We start from the raw sequence: 20,550 nt of genomic DNA, 5'->3' as shown, positions 1-20,550 counted from the left end.
GCAATAATCAGGTAAAGCAGTTTTCTTGTTTTCTTTTGTGCTATTGCGATATATTAAAACTTTACATTCATCAGTTAACTAGACAAGTACATAGAGTTTGAAGATGGAGTCGACAATTCGGACCCATTCAGACAAACGAATGGAGTACTGCAGGGTGACTTGATGAGCCCGTTGCTGTTCAACATCACCACTGCCGACATTACGAATATAGTAAAATCTTCACCCGACACGACAGTTATTCTCTATGCAGATGACATGGTACTAGGGTCAGCAAACAAAGTCTGCTTACAAGACTCCTTATTAGAGTTAGGAAAGTGGGGTAACAAAAATCAGCTCACGATCAATCTTCAGAAGACTGCCAAATGACCTTCAGAAAAGGAGTGAGTGGTGGTGGTGATTATTGTTTAAAGAGGAAGTACAACTAGGCAACCATCCTCTATATAACACTAATCAGAGAGAAAAGTGGAAGGGGCCCGACACTTCGATAAATGAAGGTATCAGCCAAAGTAAGACAAGGGCCACGAAGGGCATGAAAATTAAAGACTCCCTAGGCCTCCATACGTAATAACGTCGGTGTCGGAAAAGAACAAGCCTTGACCAAGGGAGGTCGGATAGGATAGATGAAATTGAGGAGCCTGGCACAAGTAAGTGGAAGAAATGCCAGGAATCAGCAAAGGGCCCCGTATTCGCCTACCCACGCTCCAAAGTTCAGAGCCCCTGGGCCCCTTTTAGTCACCTCTTACGGCAGGAAGGGGATACTGTGGGTGTTATTCTACCGCCCCCTCCCACATGGGGAGAAAAGGAGTGAGACCTTCTACAAAAGACACTCTTACTCTTTGTAACAACGTTCTAACAACAGTCATCAAAAATAAGCAGTTAAGAAAAACTCTTCAAACCACAGCACTGTTCTTTAGTTACCACACAGAAGAAAGAACTGCGGCAGCGGTAAGGGCCATCTACAAGATAAAAGATCTCGCAGCACTATCTTTATCCATGGCAATAATGTTATTCCACACACTCACACAGTATTGTCACCTGTCTTGTCTTACGGATTGGAATTAATTTGGGACCATCTCAAACTAAGAGATGTCGTAAGGATAGAGAAAGTAAAAGCACTCGTTCTAAAATATATTGTACGATTTGGAAAATCGGCTCCATGACGTCTAGTATATGAATTGGCCAAAGAAACTTTTTACATTCAAGACCTCAGAATGCGACTCCATCTGCCATCTACTGGAGCTTACAATGAACTTCTACGCAGAAGGGAAGAAAAGAAAAAAGGAAATGGACCCCGACTTTTATACCTCAGATGCAATGTTGGTGAGAAACTGGACCAAAGAAAATCAAGATCAAAGACATATCATAACACGCACACGTCTCTCCATTCATGGCTTTCACCAAATACGCGACACTTCCGGATTTAGCCTTGTTGAAATGGGAGACAAGTCGCAAGTGGCGCTCCTACTGGCTTGATATGAAAATTCGTGCTAAATTCAAATATCAATGGAAATGTATATACGGAAATTGATAAATAAATTAAGTTACGTCTAGAAAGGAAGTGTTACTACGATATTAACTTCGAAGTTGCTAAAGCAATTCTGGATAAATGAATGAAGAATTATTTAAGACTGAAATTAGACATATAATCAAGTAGTGAAATGGACTGCTGTGAAAGAGCTTGACCATTCATTTATGCATTACTTCTTTAGCTTTAGAATTCCTGCCTGAACTTTCACGGCTAGATTTTTCTTTTTTTCTCATTTAAAAGTATTGCACCATCATATTAAAACACTTGTCGACAAAAGTACCGGCACAATCCTCACACACATGATCCAATGAATTTACGTTTAAGTGCTGATCAATTTTCCTTTTAACTTGAAGTCTACTAACAGAAAGAAATTCTATAATTTTAGCCTCAAAAACATTCAAAGTTTCCCTATAAGCAATTCTTGCCATAATGCCATTACATTAGTGTAAAGCGAATTTGCATCATCATATTGTTTCAACAAAATATGTACATTTCTTAAATCACCTACATTTTCTTCAGTGCTTAAGAACGCATTACGGCATTCCAAATGGGGTAACTTGGAACACAACCAGCCACACTCATATGCATTTTCCTGAATGAAATGAAACCCACAGATCACACCTACAACAACACATCGGTACTGAAGGTTAACTGCTACACTATAGGATAAAATATGCGTATTATATTTTAAGCCATTTAAAATATGGGTCGAGCAGGTCAGAAGATTATGAAGTATTATAAACATGTCGTTGTCACTGGAAGAATATATATGCAAACACAATATTACTTACATTTTCATGTCACGAGGGAAACGGAAGAAAGACCGCGCATTCTTATCTACTTCATAGTTATTGCAGCCAAACGCAGCACATCCCTTTCCCCTCATGTTGAGAGGAGATATCAAGGAATGACACACGCTACTATTTAATCATGGCAACTCACTGAAAACGCATAAATAACAGAAAAAACTCACACACAAATACACGTGCTCTTATGACCGAATCAGCAGTTCTCAGGTCAATCCGCTAGAGAGAGCTCTATTAGCTGTCCCTCGATATCTCGCTGAGTGTCGCGTATTGTCTCTACTGTATTTGCTTTCACCACAAGATATACACTGTGAAATCCTTTCATAATCCAGATTATAATTTTATATGCGTTTTATGTGGCAAACAGTGGGACAGGTATCACATCACTACTTGCAACAAGGGAATCATGTCGATAAGTGAATATTGTTAATCTTAACGCCTATTCGGGCACCCCTTTCTAATAATAACAAATGACGATCGACAAGCGCATACCGTGTACCACTCGTGAGACATCTATCGGTAGTGTTTCAGTACATTTCTATTTTCGAGTTAATGCTTTATTATTTATTCCGTGCTGGTTGTTTCTTGTTTTTGTTAGCGAAGACATTACGCGTCGTATCGTCTAAAAGTATTAGTGATTATGGTGTGTTTTCGGCCATTTGAATAGAATTTTGGAATTAGGAATGAAGTTTGCTGTGAGATCCGTGTCGGCGATCTTAGAATACTGTTTATGTCAGAAATGGATGCTTTTATGTACTACATGCGATTTTTTACACGGAGCATTTTAAATCTCATGTTCCAATCACTTTTCAAATGGTGTGTTACAAGTCAAATTTCATATCGGAGTCGTAAACTGCTATTTGATAATACATGTGTGTTTCTACCCAGATGACATGTGATATATAACCTAAAATGCCAATTGAACAGATACCAGGTGTTCATGGTGGAACAGTGTTTCACGACGGACGAGGGCACATATTTCGCCGGCAGAGGGAATTTCGCGGAGTGACATACATGGTGTGTGCGCATTCAACTTGCCCTGCTCGAGGTAGTCCTGCTTATTTTCCATATACACATTCTTAAAAATTACTGAATAGTATAGGAATATTGACTACCTGGAATGCAAAAGGCAGTTGCAGAATATCAACATCTGAATTTTAATACTGTGATAAAGGAATACTTCCATGACAGCAGTAAGCTTCTGACACAGGATAGGAATGAAGGTACTGGTACTGGTAGTTTCCTTCGGACTGAGGGAGGAAGGGGAGAAATTGTGGGAGACCGGAAATTGAAAGGAAAGGAAATTGGAAGGCTCGGGGGTCTTGTTGGGGGGAAATTTAGAAGATATATCTATGAGGAATTGATATTAGTCCCTACTGGTGGAACAATAGAGGGAAGATAGAAAACAGTAGAGTGTTATAGGCTTGGGGGAGGGGATATTAGAAGAAAGGGAAACATAGGGTAGATGATACAAAAAGGGAGATGGAACCTGGTCATGAAAGGGAGAGAGAAGCATGTTCTGCAGCCATAGGGAAGATGAAGGATACCAGGTGGTATGGGACCTAATGAGGTGCATGGGGTTGAGGGTCTGGTCATGGGGTATTCTGTTGTGAGGCTTGTGGAGGAAAGAACCGGGATAGAGCATTATCCAGGTATTATGACAGCAGTAAGCTTCAAACAGGATATGAATTAAGGTACTGGTAGGTCTCCTTCGAACTGAGGGAGGAAGGGGAGTTGTTGTGGGAGACCGGAAATTGAAGTCTTTTAGTACCAGTTACTTTGGTGGCAAATGTTGAGAATTCCAGGCTGCTTTTTAGAAAATAGCAGCAATGTCAGTCAATCGGTCGTCAGTGATCTGCATTTAGAGCTATCGCCCTAGCTTCTTTTTTTTAAAATTTCCTCAAAGAACTTGGAAATTTATCAAACATTACCCTTGATGATGTGTATCTCTGCAGTGCTCATATGGAGTTAGGGCATATGACGCAGTTGATGGTGATTAGTCTGTCGGATGGGATTGTTAAGCCTTGAGCAGACCCCTTGGTGCTATTCGACAGGAGAAGGCTATGTGTCGGCACTGGGTTTCACCCTCTCCCTACTATCATATATCACGTCTTTCATTTCATCTCATTAACTCCTCTGATGAGGTTGACGTCAGAAGGGTATCCGGTCATAAAAACCTGCCACGATAGATTCATCTTACCTCATACCCGACCACGCGTAGGGAAACAGGACAAGGGTTGGACAAAAAAAAAAAAACCCTTGATAATGTATTCCAGTCCCTTACTCCTCATCCTATAAATGAATATTTGCCCCAATTTGTCCACTTGAAATAGCCTACAACTTAAACTTCGTATTTTGATCTTTTCTTTTAAAAGCTCTGCTCAAGCTTATTCGTTTACTAATGTAATTCCACGCCATCTCTCCGCTGTCAATTCGAAACGTACCACATATGGTATAGATGTTGATTCCCATAGGGAATCTAAAATATTTGTCCTGAATGAGTAAATTTATAATACCATTTATATTAAAATTAATGAGACAAAGTCTCTCATAGGCATTGGCACTGCCGGTGGCTCCAAGTAGCCTATGCAGTGGCCTCCATGGTATGCACTAGCCATGCGTCTTGGTGGGTGTGCTATTTACCAACTGATGCGCCCAACCTAGCACACTGGGGCAAAACGCTGGCAACCAGGAATGAATTAGCAGGAAAATTTATAATGTCCAATAACGGACCATTTATATTGGTATTAATGAGACAAAGTCTCTCATAGTACATTGGCACTGCCGGTGGCTCCAAGTAACGTACGCAGTAGCCTCCACAGTATGCATGGACCATTTATATTGGTTTTAATGAGACAAAGTCTCTCATAGTGCATTGGCACTGCCGGTGGCTCCAAGTAACCTACGCAGTAGCCTCCACAGTATGCACTAGCCATGCGTCTTGGTGGGTGTACTGTTTACCAACTGATGAGCCCAACTTAGCACACTGGGACAAAATGCTGGCAGCCAGGAATGAGTTAGCTGGAAAATTTATAATGGCCAATAGTGGACCATTTATATTGGTATTATGTACCACATAGTCAAACATCTTATCTCCTTGCTCCCGAGTCTTCCCAGCCCAAAGTTTGCAACATGTTCATAACACTATCCCTTAATCGGAAATCACCCAGAACAAATTGTGCTGCTTTCCTTTCAATCTTTTCCAGTTCTCGTAAAGTAGTCATGGTGTGAGGCCCATATACTGGAACCATACTGTAATTGCCCTCTCCTTTACATTCTTACTATAACCCCTAAATACTCTCATAACCATGTGAAGAGATCTGTAACCTTTCTTTACAAACTTGTTAATATGATTACCCCAATGAAGATCATTCCTTATACAAATCTGTAAAGTGGAGGCTATATAGTGAAGTACAATATAGGCTACTTTTAGTTAGTGCTTAGATATTGAAATTTTCCAAATAGTAAACCAACAGCATGTACAGTACAAACTTTACAAATGTTTCAGAAAAATCATTAAACAGTTTCTTATTGTTGAAGATATACACCTAGAATTCTAATTTATCATAAAAAGGAGTTGCTTTACATGTTTACAAAGTCACATACTAAGTTACATTAATATTAAAACGTATATAAAAAAATTGTTTAATGATTATTAAAACAAAAAATTGCGAGAAAATGACATAAATCAGATTTAAAATTAACTATTTGAAAAATTTCAAACCGAGCGAGAGGCTGCGTGGTTTGGGTCATGTAGCTGTCAGCTTGCATTCGGGAGATAGTGGGTTCGAACCCCATTGTTGGCAGCTCTGAAGATGGTTTTCTGTGGTTGCCAATTTTTACACCAGGAACATCTGGGGCTGTACCATAATTAAGGCCACTGCTGCTTCCTTCCCACTCCTAGGCGTTGCCATAAGACCTCCCTCTGTTGGTGCGATGTAAAGCAAATTTAAAAAAACCTTTCAGATCTGCCCCTGACCCTTCACAGTTATTAGTTTATTTCAGTTTTAGGTCCTTAATTAATGTGTCTCACCTTGTTGTAGTAGTTGTTGTCATCGTCAGGTCCATAGACTGGTTTAGTACAGTTCTCCATGCTACAGTATCCTTTGCCAACCTTTACATTTCTACATAACTACTGCACCCTATAGCTACTTTAATCTGCTTGTCATATTGATTTATTGGTCTACCCCTACCATGTGTACCTGCTTCACTCCTCAAAATCTAATTAAACAAGTCCTGGGTGTTTCAAGCTCCATCCTATGAATCTTTCCCTTCTTTTGTTCAGATTTGGCCGCATCATTCTCCTCTGTCCAACTCAGTTCAGTATCAGTTCATTTGTGATCCAATTTACCCATCTCACCTGCAGCATTCTTCTCTATCATCACATTTTTAAAGCATCTGTTCTCTTTCTGAACTAGTTACTGGGTGGAGGGTGAACAAGATCTCTACAGCACAAATTACATAGTAACGAAAGGTAAATAATGGAAATCTTATCTCGTATTACTTGTAGAGGAGATGTGTGTTCGTTATGAATGCCAGGTACCTACCAGCCTGCCCAGAGAAGTATATTTATTTTTGTAACCTAACATCATTAATTACTCAAACTCTGCTAACCTGGGTCGAATCTTTGGGAAGCCAGGCAATGCCTGTCACAAGCCAAGACAAAGAGTAAGTTATAGAGTGATAAAACCTGGTCCGGCTGGCCCAGATGGTAGGACCCTGCAAGGGCCCCTTTCGAGTGTTACAGGAGAAGATGGTCAGCAGTTTTGAAGGCAGAAGAGGATCACACGTCCCAATGGCAAATAAAGTGGAGGAACTATCTATATATATAAAATAAGAGTTTTGTCTGTACATTGCTCAGAATTTGAAAAGAATGGTATTTCTGTATCGGTCATGTCCATAGTAACAAGAAAATGTACTTTTTACTTTTCCGTAATTTCTGTCTGTCTGTCTGTATGTGCACGCATCACGACAAAACGGCTGAAGAGAATTTAATGAAAATCGGTATGTAAAGTCGGGGGATGAGCCGCTACAATCTAGGCTATAAATAATGTTATTCACGCCAAGTGAAATGGTAGTTTAGGGGAAGGCCTTAAATTTAATTCTCGAATATTTATATTATTAGCGGTCCTATCGATAAATACTACATAACTAAAGTTATATAGAATTAAATTTCCAATCAATTATGTCTTATACATTTTTACCGTACCGGCTCTGATAACACAGATATTAATGAATTTGTAGTTTTGTTGCTAAGTCCATATCAACGCCTAGCCACGAGAAAATGGGTTAACAGAATTTAATGAAAACTGTTATATAGAGTCGGGGAATAAGAAACTACAGTCTAGGCTGTAAATAATTTTATTCGCCCGAGGTGAAATGGTCGTTTAGGGGAAGGCGCCTAAAATTTAATTTTTAAATACCGGTACCTGTGTTATTGGTGCTATTGAAAAGTACTACGTAACAAAAGTTATAGACAGTACAATTTCCGATCATTTATGTTTCATTCAGTTTTACTGTATCGACTATGATACGAGTGGTATTTCAGAAGGCCTACAATATCAAAAGCGCATAAAACTGATCAACAATAACTTTACATTGACCATTGTTTGTTATTGATCAACAATAACTTTACACTGACCATTGTTTGTTGTGATGTTCTTCGTTTCTTATGGTCCCGCTCAACTCCGATAGATGGGATTACTACTGCGTACCGAGTATAACAGCCCGACTGAACATTGGCGGGAAATAGCTGGGGAGTTGGAAAACTTTCTTCTTTAGCATGCCATTCCTCTGGTTCATGTAGTCTTCGTGGCTCAGACTGTAGCGCGTCGGCTTGTCACCGCTGGTAACCGTGGTTCAAATCCCGGTCACTCCATGTGAGATTTGTGCTGGACAAAGCGGAGGCGGGATATGTTTTTCTCCGGGTACTCCGGTTTTCCCCATCATCTTTCATTCTAGCAACACTCTCCATTCTCATTTCATAGCATCTATCAGTCATTAATGTATCACTGGGAGTGACGACCCCATCGTACTAACAGCCTATATATATGCTTCATTTATTACATCTCTGACCCGGTCAATGACTGGAAAACAGGTTGTAGGTTTTCATTTTCATTTTCCTCTGGTTCATACATTTTCTGATACTACAGGTACGTAACACACTGGTTCATCATAGTATTCCAGTCATTCGATCCCTACTCTGACGCGCTGTTTTGAATGAGCTGTATGCACACTTATGGCAGAGGCTCACTTAGTAGTAGTATGACCTGGTCTAGAATTGCTATTTAAGCCTATTTCAAATTATAGCACCACAATTCACTAAATAACTCAGGAGTCAACCCTGAAAAGAGCCGTTTCTTAAGAAAAGCTTCTTCCTCTTCACTTTTATTAAATTCTACATTCATTTAATTCCAAATTAGCAGTGAAGAGGGAGCTACTCCTCTGGCTTGGAGGAAAAAATTGCCTCCAAATCAGATAGGTTTTTCCATTGCCATTGTAATGAATTGAGATTTTCCGACTCATCGGGTACTCCTCGGAAACAAATTAGTAAAAAGGCATAGATTTTGCCCTGGGACTCTCCACTATTCGCCTTCCCCCCCACCTCCCCCCCCCCCCCCCCCCGCACCGCAGAAAAACTACGAAGAGTGTTCACTGATCAGAACTGTCTGCGGCTTGGTCATTCCAGCTCTGGAATTCCAGCATAGTACTGTTCGTTTAAAGTGAGAAAGTGTGTGGTCTTTCATTTGATGGAGTATTTCATATGGAAGTATTGCTTTTAATCGCGCCATTCCTACTGACGTCATTGCAATGACCTATGTTCATTTCAGTTGGAAAAACCACTAAGACAGTCTTTCTGAGGATGTAAAATGGCTGGTGGAGAGTGAGTGTCTACCATTATAATGAAAACTTCCTATCCTGGTGGTGACTGATGGTAGGCAAGCGGGCCTATCATTACAATGAAAATTCCCTAACACAGTCTTCATATGAGATAAGACGTTTGGTGACTTCACTGTCGCGTTTCTCGGGTGACGTTAAGAGCTATGCAATTTAATACAATCTTGCTCACAACGTGCACACTACCTAGCCTAGAATTATGTATACAGTGTAGAATTCCGTAGCGAAGCACGGGTACATCAGCTAGTCTTCTCTATGAAAGAGGAGGAGTGGTTACTATTCTGCTGTAGAAATGAGCAAAATACTACTGGCATCATGATGAGATTTTTTCTGATGTCATTGATTAAATTATAATGGCAACTGAGTGAAGATGATACTGAAAGCGACGCAAAAGATTTTTTTCTCTGATGTAAGGTACATTTTATTAATCAGTTTACATATTAAACAACCATTTCCAAAAACTGTAAAAGCAGTCAGTGGGATATAAAACCAACCAATTATGTAACAATTCTTATTACTAAAAATTCCTATGTCACACAAACCATAGCCTAGCATTGTTTTCAGGTGGATTATTATAGTCTGAATATGTGGGCATATGGTTGCAGGGGAGATGTATTCCCTGCATGGATGTTCTTTTCTTGGGACAACATTAACCTACCTATTTTTATATTTTGAAGGGATGCCTCATGCACTGTGTGTGGAATTTCAGTGCCTTGTGGCAAGTATGTTGTTAGTTTATCTGTTACCAGCAATATATTACAATTATCTAATAGGATCAATATAAATAATGATTTAAAAATATTAAAAATGCAATTTTTATATTTTAAATTAGATTTAAATGAAATAATTCTAAATTACATGACATTTAATTAAGGCACATTCATAGTTATAATTAAGAGCTATTATTACATCAGTAAATTTTATATATAAAACCAATAGACCTATTATTTATGTACATTTACATTTACCAAGGGGAAATTGATATTTCTGCAAAAATAACCAAATTTACCAGAATAACAGGGATCATAAATCTTATCATGAAGCCATCTCTTGTCCAAAACACACTCGCTTACGTCTTTATAACACTTTAGCCAGACCAACCCTTTGCTACGGCAGTAAGGCATGGACAATAAGAACTAAAGACATTTGCAGAATTACAGCACGTGAAATGACGTTCATGCGCAGAACAGCAGGCTATACAAAATGAGATCGTATAAGAAATGAAGATGTGCTTAAGGGACTGAATGTGAAATCAGTAATCAGTTACATCTATGATTACCAAGAAAACTGGAAACGTCACGTTCAAAGGATGGAATCTGGAAGACTACCAAAGGAGATCCTACACTATCAACCAAGAGGACAGAAATCTATAGGACGTCCAGTGAAGCAATAGAAAGAAAATGCAAGACCATAACGGGCCACATGGCCCAATACTTGGAAGGATGACGATGATGATGACATAACCTCCCCAAATTACGGAGGAAATGCTGTAATTTCAACCAGTCCATTAGCTGAGAGGTGGCAGCCCCACCAATGATCTTACTTCCTTCAGGCTAGCAACCCGTCGGAAGGACATTTGATTGCTTTCAAGTCTTGCAAAAAGAAAAATGCAAGACCATAACGGGACACATGGCCCAATACTTGGAAGGAAGATTATGATGATGATGATGATGATGATGATGACATTTGATGAGCAGAAAAAGCAGAAGCTTGGATTATTTGGAGAAGTGCAAATTTAATGCAACCTGCTAAAATGGTAGGCTACCCAAAATGCAAAATATCTTTTTGAATTCTTGAGGCATCTCTTACTACGCCTTATTTAAACAAATCCCATAATTTTGACTAAGAATAGGAGTGAGTAGAAGTCGTATAAACTGTTCCTTTGGTGGCATTCAAATTACCCTTCTACAATGCCATGTAAATACATCCCCAGCTAACTATTCGTGGTTAAACTTTGAAGTGGACTTGAAAACTTACTTACTTACTTACTTACTTACTTACTTACTTATCCGGCGCTACAGCCCTGTGTGAGTCTTGGCCTCTTCTACGACAGTCCGCCATCTACTTTGATCCTGAGCGGCTGCTTTCCATGGGCGGATGTTCATTGCCCTCAGGTTGGCTTCATCTTCATCGCTCCATCTGTTACGGGGCCTCCCTTGTCGCCGTCTTTTATCTACTTTGGATTTAACTACTTTCCTTGGCATTCGATCCTCCTCCATTCTTTCCACATGGCCAAGCCATCGCAATCTCCGTGCCTTAATAAATCTAACTATATCCTCCTGGTCTAATATGTTCTGTATTTCAGCATTCGTCCTTATCCTCCAACCATTCTGGTCTTGAATCGGGCCATATATTTGTCTAATAATCTTACTTTCAAATATTCTTAATTTATTCGCATCATCAACTAAAAGGTTCCAGGCTTCTGAGCCATATGTCACTACAGGTCTAATAAGGGTCTTATATATTTTGAATTTTGTAGGTTTAGACAATAGACGAGATTTAAATAATGTAAGATTTGCATAATAGGCCCTGTTTCCAGCTATTATTCTACGATTTATCTCCTCACTTATTATTATTTGTCAACATGGTTCCCAAATACTCAAAACGTACATTCTCAAAATTATGCCCATTTATTGTCAGATTATCTTGACTTCTTCTGCCCTCTATAACAGTCACATGCATATACTTAGATTTACTGTCATTCACCTCCAATCCCATCTGTTTTCCTGCTTCCTCCATTTCACGAAACATTTCCTTCAAATATCTATCATTCCTGGCCATTAACACTAAATCATCTGCATACGCACAAATTTGTTTAGATTTATATACAATATTTCTGGTACCCATTATTTTTTCAATGACTTGGTTAATTGTCAGATTAAACAAAGTAGCTGAGAGTGCATCACCTTGTCTGACTCCTGTATTAAGAGCAAACTCATTTCCAATTCTTCCATCCACCATCACCTTTGCCCTTACTTCTCCTAAAGTGATTCTGATCATCTTAATCAGTTTCTGTGGTATTCCTATCGTCTCCATATATTCATTTAGCTTATCCTTGTATATACTGTCAAATGCTTGTCTAAAATCTACAAATAACATATGTAGATCTATATTATGCTTATAGCATTTTTCCATCGTTTGACGTACTACAAATATTTGACCTAATGTGCTCCTATTTCGCCTGAAGCCACACTGTACCTCATCCAATCTCTCTTCAGCATATGGAGTCAGATATTGTAATAGTATATTTGAAAATACTTTATAGATGATATTCAGTAATGTAATTCCCCCTATAATTAGTGCATTTGTATTTATTTCCCTTCTTATATATTGGGAAATTATTCCTGTATTCCACTAATCAGGTATCCGTTCTTCCTCGCAAATCTTAATAACAGTTCATGTACCTCTTGTAGCATTTCTTTGCTATTCCCTTGTTATTCTGTCTTCTCCTGCTGCTTTATGGTTATTTAATTTTGCAGTAGCATTTTCTACATCTTTCAATGTGGGGGCATTTATCCATTGTTCTGGCCTACTCTGCTCCATATGCCTTTCACTTTCTTCCACTTCTTTCCTTGTTAAGGAGTTCTCGGAAGTATTCGGTCCATCTTTCACTTATTTCCTCTTCATTCTGTAATAGCTTGCCTTCTTTATTCTTACAGCCATTCAATCTTGGCTTATACCCCTTCCTGAAATAATTAATTTCATTATAGAATTCCTTTGTCCTCTTCTGTAACCTTTGTGTCTCTATACTCTCTAGTTTCTTCTTAATACTGAGCTCGATAGCTTCAGTCGCTTAAGTGCGGCCAGTATCCAGTAATACCAATTATAAATTTTCCAGCTAACTCATTCTTGGTTGCCTGCGTTTCGCCCTCATGTGCTAAGTTAGGCTCATCAGTTGGGACTTAGCACACCACCCAAGACGCAAGGCTAGTGCATACCGTGGAGGCCACTGCATAGGCTACTTGAAGCCACCAGCAGTGCCAATGCACTATGAGAGCTATGTCTCATTTCCAAAAAATTGATGCCTGCCTGGCCATCAGATAATACAGATGTTGATTCCCATAGGGAATTTAAAATATTTGTCCCGAATGAGTAAATTTATAATACCAATATAATGGTCCGTTATTAGACATTATAAATTTTCCAGCTAACTCATTCTTGGTTGCCTGCGTTTCGCCCTCGTGTGATAGGCTGGGCTCATCAGTTGGTACCTAGCACACCTACCAAGGTACATGGCTAGTGCATACCCTTCAGCACGTGCCCACTACGCAGCGTCATGTCTTTCTCTTCTTGCTCAGCCATGCTACCCCCAAAATCAAACACGCAAGAAAAATATACTGTAGATACACAACAGTTACCCCTAAACTACTGATTTTATCCTTCTATACCAGTACTTAATGATTTACGAGCCCCACACTTGCGGCGACAATATGTGACATACCCACTCGGCCCACACTTGTGTGACAAAATTATAACGTGGCGGGTCACTTTAATATTAATATAAATAAATGGTATATCATTGTTTCCCCATAAATAATATCCCATGGGTGCCAGCCTTCAAGCTTATGGCTTGAAAACGAAAGTTGATAATTAATTATAATGATAAAAATACCCGTGTGGGGATTTACCAGTTACCTCCATCGGGCGCGTCACATTGGAATTGGGGAAGCTCGCTGGCTCTGCCGCCAACAGAGTCAGAGGGTAGTAGGGAAATAAAATACCACCGTGAAAAAAGAACTGGTCCCTTGCCAGGGTTACGGCGAAGACTGGTAAATGACCAGAAGCCAGAAAACATCTTGAGGCAACCTATAGGGCTAACAACCCTAGTTGTAAAAGGATGGGTACCCGTCCAAAGCAAAGTTAAGTCAAAAAGCATGATGGCACAACATTTCAAGAAACATACCCCAGGGGGTAAATCTTCGGATAAATCCCTTGTCGTGAACGCCACGGCGCACAAGTCTCATTCGGATTCTGGGGGAGACTCGACATCATGCAAGAGACGAGTCGGAGCGTCTCGGTTTACCCCGAAGAGTCAAAAACTCAGGCCAAAATCTAAAACCTTTCTAGCAACTTTCAACATAAATTCACTTACACAAACTGGCAAGCTGAAAACCCTCACCAAAGCTCTTCACGAAAATCAGATATCCATAATGGCCCTACAGGAAACAAGGTACCCATATGAAGAGATTTTTTAATCCGAAGGCTACCGATTTTTCAAGAGCAAAGCGTAAAGAGGAATCCTCAATGGAGCTGTGATGCTTGGAACTGCGTTTGCTGTTAGAACCAAGATCCTTAAATCGTTTGCAAATTTCGAACCTGTGAATGACAGATTGTCTATACTCACAATTAAATGCATGAACAAAACCTACGCCCTAGTTAACGCACATGCTCCTACAAACGATAAGAACAAGTCTGATCCAGACGAAGTTGATAATTTCTGGGACCTATTGGATGAAAAATTAAACAAAATCCTCAAACACCATTTCAAGCTTCTTTTGGGTGACTTCAGTGCCCAACTAGGTCGTGAACAGAAGTACAAGAAAGTTATAGGAAATTACCCTGCTCACAAAAGAACCAATCCCAATGGCAAAAGACTGGTGTCCATTTGCGAAAATCACAACCTGCAGGTCATGTCGACCCACTTTCGCCATCTACCCAGAAAGCAAATGACTTGGCGTTCTCCTGTCCAAACTCTCGGAGAGTTCCAAATTGATCATGTTGCAATCTCCAGGAGAAACAGCCCTGAGATTATGAATGTCAAGGTAAAGAAAGGCATCAATGTGGCCTCAGATCACTATATGTCTCTTATCAAATTCAAACCAATTCCCGCAAACACAAGGAAGACAACCAAACAGATCACATGCTTCGACAATGATAAACTTCGTCAAAGGGTCGAGGAGTTCCAGGAGAAGGCTAGACCAAATGACTGTGACTTTAACAACACCAAAAGTCTCCTTGTTGAGGCCGCCAAAGACGTTGCAGAAATCAAGAGAAGCAAGAAGCATGCCTGGTGGAATGGTACCTGCGAATCAGTCCTCTAAGAAAGACTCAATGCGTGGAAACAGTACTACTCTACAAAATCAGAAAATGATTGGGAAACCTACAAAACCCAACGTGCCCAAGTAGCTAGGGTGTTCAGAACTGAGAAACGTAAATACGAAAAATCTCTCATTGAAAAGATAGAACAATACTTTAGGAAGAATGAAAGCAGAGAGTACTACAGGGCCTTCAAACACAAACTCACTGGCTATAAACCACCATCTCTATGCTTTGAGCGAAAGGACGGCACACTGGCGACGTCAAATGAAGAAAATTGCAGCTTTCTGGCAGACTACTTCAAGAATTTACTTAATTGCTCTAAATCGCAAAGCCCCATTGAGACCAAGGAACCCTTACTCAGGTACCCAGATTCCAGACCACCCGACAGAGATGAAATCAAGCGCCACATTGCCCGTCTCAAAAATAACAAGGTGCCGGGGGAAGACTCAGTAGTAGCAGAACTATGGAAATATGCCCCAGAGGAATCACTTGATATCTTGCAAAAGCAAATAGAAGAAATTTGGAACGACGAGACCCTACCCAAAGATTGGAAAATAGCTTTGATCCATCCATTACACAAAAAAGGCAACATGAAGAACATCAACAACTACAGAGGAATATCTTTGCTACCTGTGACTTACAAAATTCTATCACTTGCCATCCTGGAGCGTTTGGAAGCACAAGTCGAACATCAAATAGGTGGATACCAAGGAGGGTTCAGAAAAGGTCGCTCAACAGCCGAACAGATCCAAAATCTCAAAACGATCATCAGATATTGTACACTAAGGTCCAAGCAGTATGTGCCTGTCTGTGTGGACTTTAAGATAGCGTACGACTCCATTGACCGGTAAGTCCTGCTAAACATCTTAAATGAATTTGGAGTTGATTTGAAACTGCTGGCTTTAATTAGAGCCACCCTGACCGATACAAAATCCAAGGTGAAGTTCCACGGATGTCTCACGCATTCTTTTGACATCAAAACAGGAGTCCGACAAGGTGATGGGCTATCCCCGATACTCTTCAACTGTGTTCTTGAAAAGATCATCAGAACCTGGCGGGTGAGAATACAGGAAACCAATTACAGTGCATTGAGAATAGGAACCAAATCCAAAGGGATCGCAACAGACTGCTTAGTATTTGCCGATGATATTGCTGTTCTCTCAAACGACATAGAAACTGCTAGAGCTCAAGTTGAAATTTTAAAGGAAATTGCTGAACAAACTGGTTTGCAGATATCGTTTGAGAAAACGGAAGTAATGACTAACATCAAAGAGGCTCCACCGAAACTCCATATGAAATACGGAGACATCATCTGAGTAGACAGTTTCAAATACCTGGATGAGATAATCATGAAAAATGGACTGGACAAAGAAGCACTTCAGGAGCGAGTACACAAACTGGAAATAGCCTACCAAACATCTCGCACAATCTACAACAAAAAAATGCCTTTCCCAAAACACCAAGATACATCACTATGAAACAGTTCTGAAGCCAGTAGTTCTATATGCAGCCGAAACCCTGTCTCTAAATGCCAACAAAGGACTCCTTGAAGAACTGGAGAAAAAAGAACGCAAAATTGTGAGAGGAATCTTGGGATCAAAGTACAGAAATGGAATCCATCAAAAGAGATCCAACGAGGAAGTCTCCAGCAAAATAGAGAAAATTACCGACACAATCAGAAAAAGACGGGCACGATTTTACGGTCATCTGAATAGAATGGATGGAAGAAAGTTAACTAATGAAGTCTTTCACTTTTTTGATTCAAACCCCAAAACCACAATTCCCTGGTTTAGAAATACCAAAGAAGACCTGGAAATGCTACATATCTCAGCTGAAGACGCCCTTAACAGAGATCTCTTCCGCAGGAAAATATTGACGAACGGGCTAAACTGAGACGAGCAAAAGAAGAGAAGTCACGGTGCCCCTTGGACAGAGAAGCGCAAGCAGGCCCACTCACAAAGAATGAGGGAAATTTGGGCTCTAAAGAAGGCCAAGTACAGTGTCAAATGAAACAAGACTTAACGTGGTTCTTGATGGCCCCAGCGAATTATATATAATAATAATAATAATAATAATAATAATAATAATAATAATAATAATAATAATACGTAATGAGACTCAAAAAACTCCCAGGGGTGAGGTGACGGAACACAAATCATTAAGTATACTAACTTGGAGTTTTAGGATCATTAATAATAATTTCAGAAAATACAAATTAAAACAGCTATTTATTAGGATGAAAAACATGACGTAACGGTGTATTAACGAAACCTGAACTTACGGAAGCAAAAGAAAAATTGAATGAAATTAACTCTAAGAAAATGAATTGTAACGCGTAGACTTGCAGTAATTTAAGCCAATAGCTCACCATTTGTAGACTTTGTTATCTGGAAGCTGATGATTGATGATGGATCTCTCGTACCGGCTGCATCATCTGTTGTTGGATTCCAGTCCTACTTCTGCTTCGTGCATAATACACTAGCTGTAATATGACTTTCCTGCCTTAACACTCCTACTGTACTCCTTACATAAAGTCGTAATGAGTCCTAATTTTAAAAGTAAAACCACCATGGGTTATGTTCATGGAGAGAATACACTTGTATTCTTCCGTATTACGGAACAGTAGCGTAACTAAATTAATAATAAAAGCTCTCCTCCCGTACACTAGTCAAAATCGGTCTCCCGTTAACTACCTCCCGTCATTGAGATAACAGGTCCCAAAGAGAGTAAATTTTGAGTAGTATATACTCGGATGCGAAGTGAACTAAGTTAAAATCTTCTCCGATGTGCAGACGTAGAATTGTAGTTAGAGTGTCTTCCAAGAGTGTCTCTGTGTCTAAGAGTAAGAAAAAGAATGTCCTCTCGAGCTCTTGTCTTCGAAGTATATAGGTTCAAAAGTCTCCCTCCATCAGCCATATCACATGGTCCAGTAAGATTCAAGGTCTCATCCCTTCTCCTATGTATTGCTGTGAATCCATCACGTTGCTTCATTACGTCCATTCACATAGGCTGAACTTTCCCGCAAAATGAAAGCGTCATGTAGCGAACTTCGAAAAGTTGGCATTCATAATGTTTCAACTGTCTCTTCAGAAGGTGGAAAGGGTAAGTTTTCTCGTAACATTGATGATGTACATTTCCAGGAAATGGGCTGAAATTAGCCTGCTGACTCTGGTCACCTCACAACGGCTATTGGAAAATTTACTGCAAGCTATTAATATGAATGATGTCGAAATACTTTACCCAATATGTGGTTCATTCAGAATACATTATAGCCGCGATACAAAGAAATGAAATGTTGATGTGAAATGGACGATTAAAACCTTATATATATATATATACTAGCTGATGTACCCGTGCTTCGCTACGGGATTCTCAGAAAGACTGACTTGGTGGTTTTTCCTAACTGAATTCAAGATAGGTCATTACAGAAACGTCAGTAGGAATGTAGCGATTGCAAGCAATGTTATCATATAAAATACTCGATCAAATGAAAAACCGCACAATTTCTCAATTTCAACGAACACTACTGCGGTGCCGATCTGAGTCCATAGTTCCAGAGCTGGAATGACCAGGTCGCAGACTGCCATGAACACTCCTCTGTCATGATTTCGTTAAATATGCACACTACTCATTCCAATCAGTGGCTCAGAGTAGGGATTGTATAGCTCGAATACTATGATGAACCAGTGTGTTACGTACCAGATATATCAGAAAATGTATTAACCAGAGGAATGGCATGCTAAAGAAGAAAGTTATCTTACCCCCCCAGCTACTTCCCACCAATATACAGGCAGGCAGTTTCAGTCGGTACGACCAAGCGAGTTGGCCATGTGGTTAGGGGCGCGCAGCTGTGAGCTTGCATCCGGGAGATAGTGGATTCAAACCCCACTGCCGGGAACCCTGAAGATGGTATTTGGGAGATAGTGGGTTCGAGCCCCACTGTCGGCAGCCCTGACGATGGTTTTCCGTGGTTTCCCATTTTCACACCAGGCAAATGCCGGGACTGTACCTTAATTAAAGCCACGGCCGCTTCCTTCCACTTCCTAGACCTTTCCTATCCCATCGTCGCCATAAGACATATCTGTGTCGGTGTGACGTTAAGCAAAAAAAGATGGTGTTCCGTGGTTTCCCATTTTCACACCAGTCACACCAGGCTGTACCTTAAAAAGCCAAGACCGCTTCCTTCACACCACTATTCATTTCCTATCACATCATCGCCATAAGACCTACCTGTTTCGGTGCGACGTCAAGCAAATTAAAAAAACCTCGGTACACTGCAGTAATCCTATCTATCGGGGATGAGAGGAAACAGAAGACAAAAAGCTCATCACAACAAACAATGGTCAATGTAATGTTATTGTTGATAAAGTTTATGAGCTTTCTATATGGCAGGCCTTCACATTAGTTTTCTTTCGACTCTGTGATATTAGGGTGTCTTACAAAATTATTTATATCGTAGACTGTAGTTCCTTATTCTCAGACTTTACATACCGATTTTCACTAAATTCTGTTTACCCATTTTCTCGTGACTCGGCGCTGATATGGACTTGTAACAAAAATCCAAATTCCTGAATATCTCCGATTATATGCAGTACGCTAACAATGTATAAGGCATAAGTGATCGGAAATTGAATAACTTCTTACATAACTACTACTAACTTACGACATAACTAAAGTTATGTTAGTTATGTAGTATTTATCGATACGACCACTAATAACATAAATAACTTATTTGAGAATTACATTTCAGAACTTCCCCTAAACAACCATTTCACTCAGCGTGAATAAAATAATTACAGCCTAGATTGCAGTGGTTCACCACCTGACATTACATACCGATTTTCATTAAATTCTCTTCAGCCGTGTTATCGTGATGCGTGTACAATCATACATACATACATACATACATACATACATACATAGGTACAGACAGACAGACAGACTGCGTGTACAATCATACATACATACATACATACATACATACATACATACATAGGGACAGACAGACAGACAGACAGACAGACAGAAATTACGGAAAAGTAAAAAATGCATTTTCTGGTTACTGTGGACATGACCGATACAGAAATACCATTCTTTTCAAATTCTGAGCAATGTACAGACAAAACTCTTATTTTATATATATAGATTAATTTAAAAATGACCTATCAGTGATTAAATATATACATCTTATCAATTAATTATATAGTTCAATAATTGAATACATGCAGTGATGTCCCAAACATCACATTGTCAGCACTGGCTTTCTTGGGAATAGGTATA

At 39.7% G+C, this 20,550-nt stretch overlaps 1 protein-coding gene across 6 annotated transcripts in view; it reads left to right on the top strand.

The window, feature by feature from the left end:
• Positions 1 to 2,937: 2,937 nt before the first annotated feature.
• LOC136857976 (uncharacterized) overlaps positions 2,938 to 20,550 on the top strand; it is a 162,440-nt gene continuing 144,827 nt past the window's right edge. For 5 of the 6 annotated variants that reach the window (XR_011017588.1, XM_068225389.1, XM_068225386.1 and 2 more), the window contains exon 1: positions 2,938 to 3,382. Coding sequence is in view for 4 of the 6 variants with exons in the window: in XM_068225389.1 (XP_068081490.1) it covers positions 3,247 to 3,382 (136 nt within the window). In the remaining 2 variants the exon portion in view is untranslated. The remainder of the gene's footprint in view (positions 3,383 to 20,550) is intronic. The other variant, XM_068225387.1, reaches the window with a different exon arrangement.

Source organism: Anabrus simplex, chromosome 1 (genome assembly GCF_040414725.1).
Source record: "Anabrus simplex isolate iqAnaSimp1 chromosome 1, ASM4041472v1, whole genome shotgun sequence".
Classification (NCBI taxonomy): domain Eukaryota; kingdom Metazoa; phylum Arthropoda; class Insecta; order Orthoptera; family Tettigoniidae; genus Anabrus; species Anabrus simplex.
The sequence above is the reverse complement of the archived record's forward strand: the minus strand, read 5'-3'. Positions and strand labels throughout refer to the sequence as shown.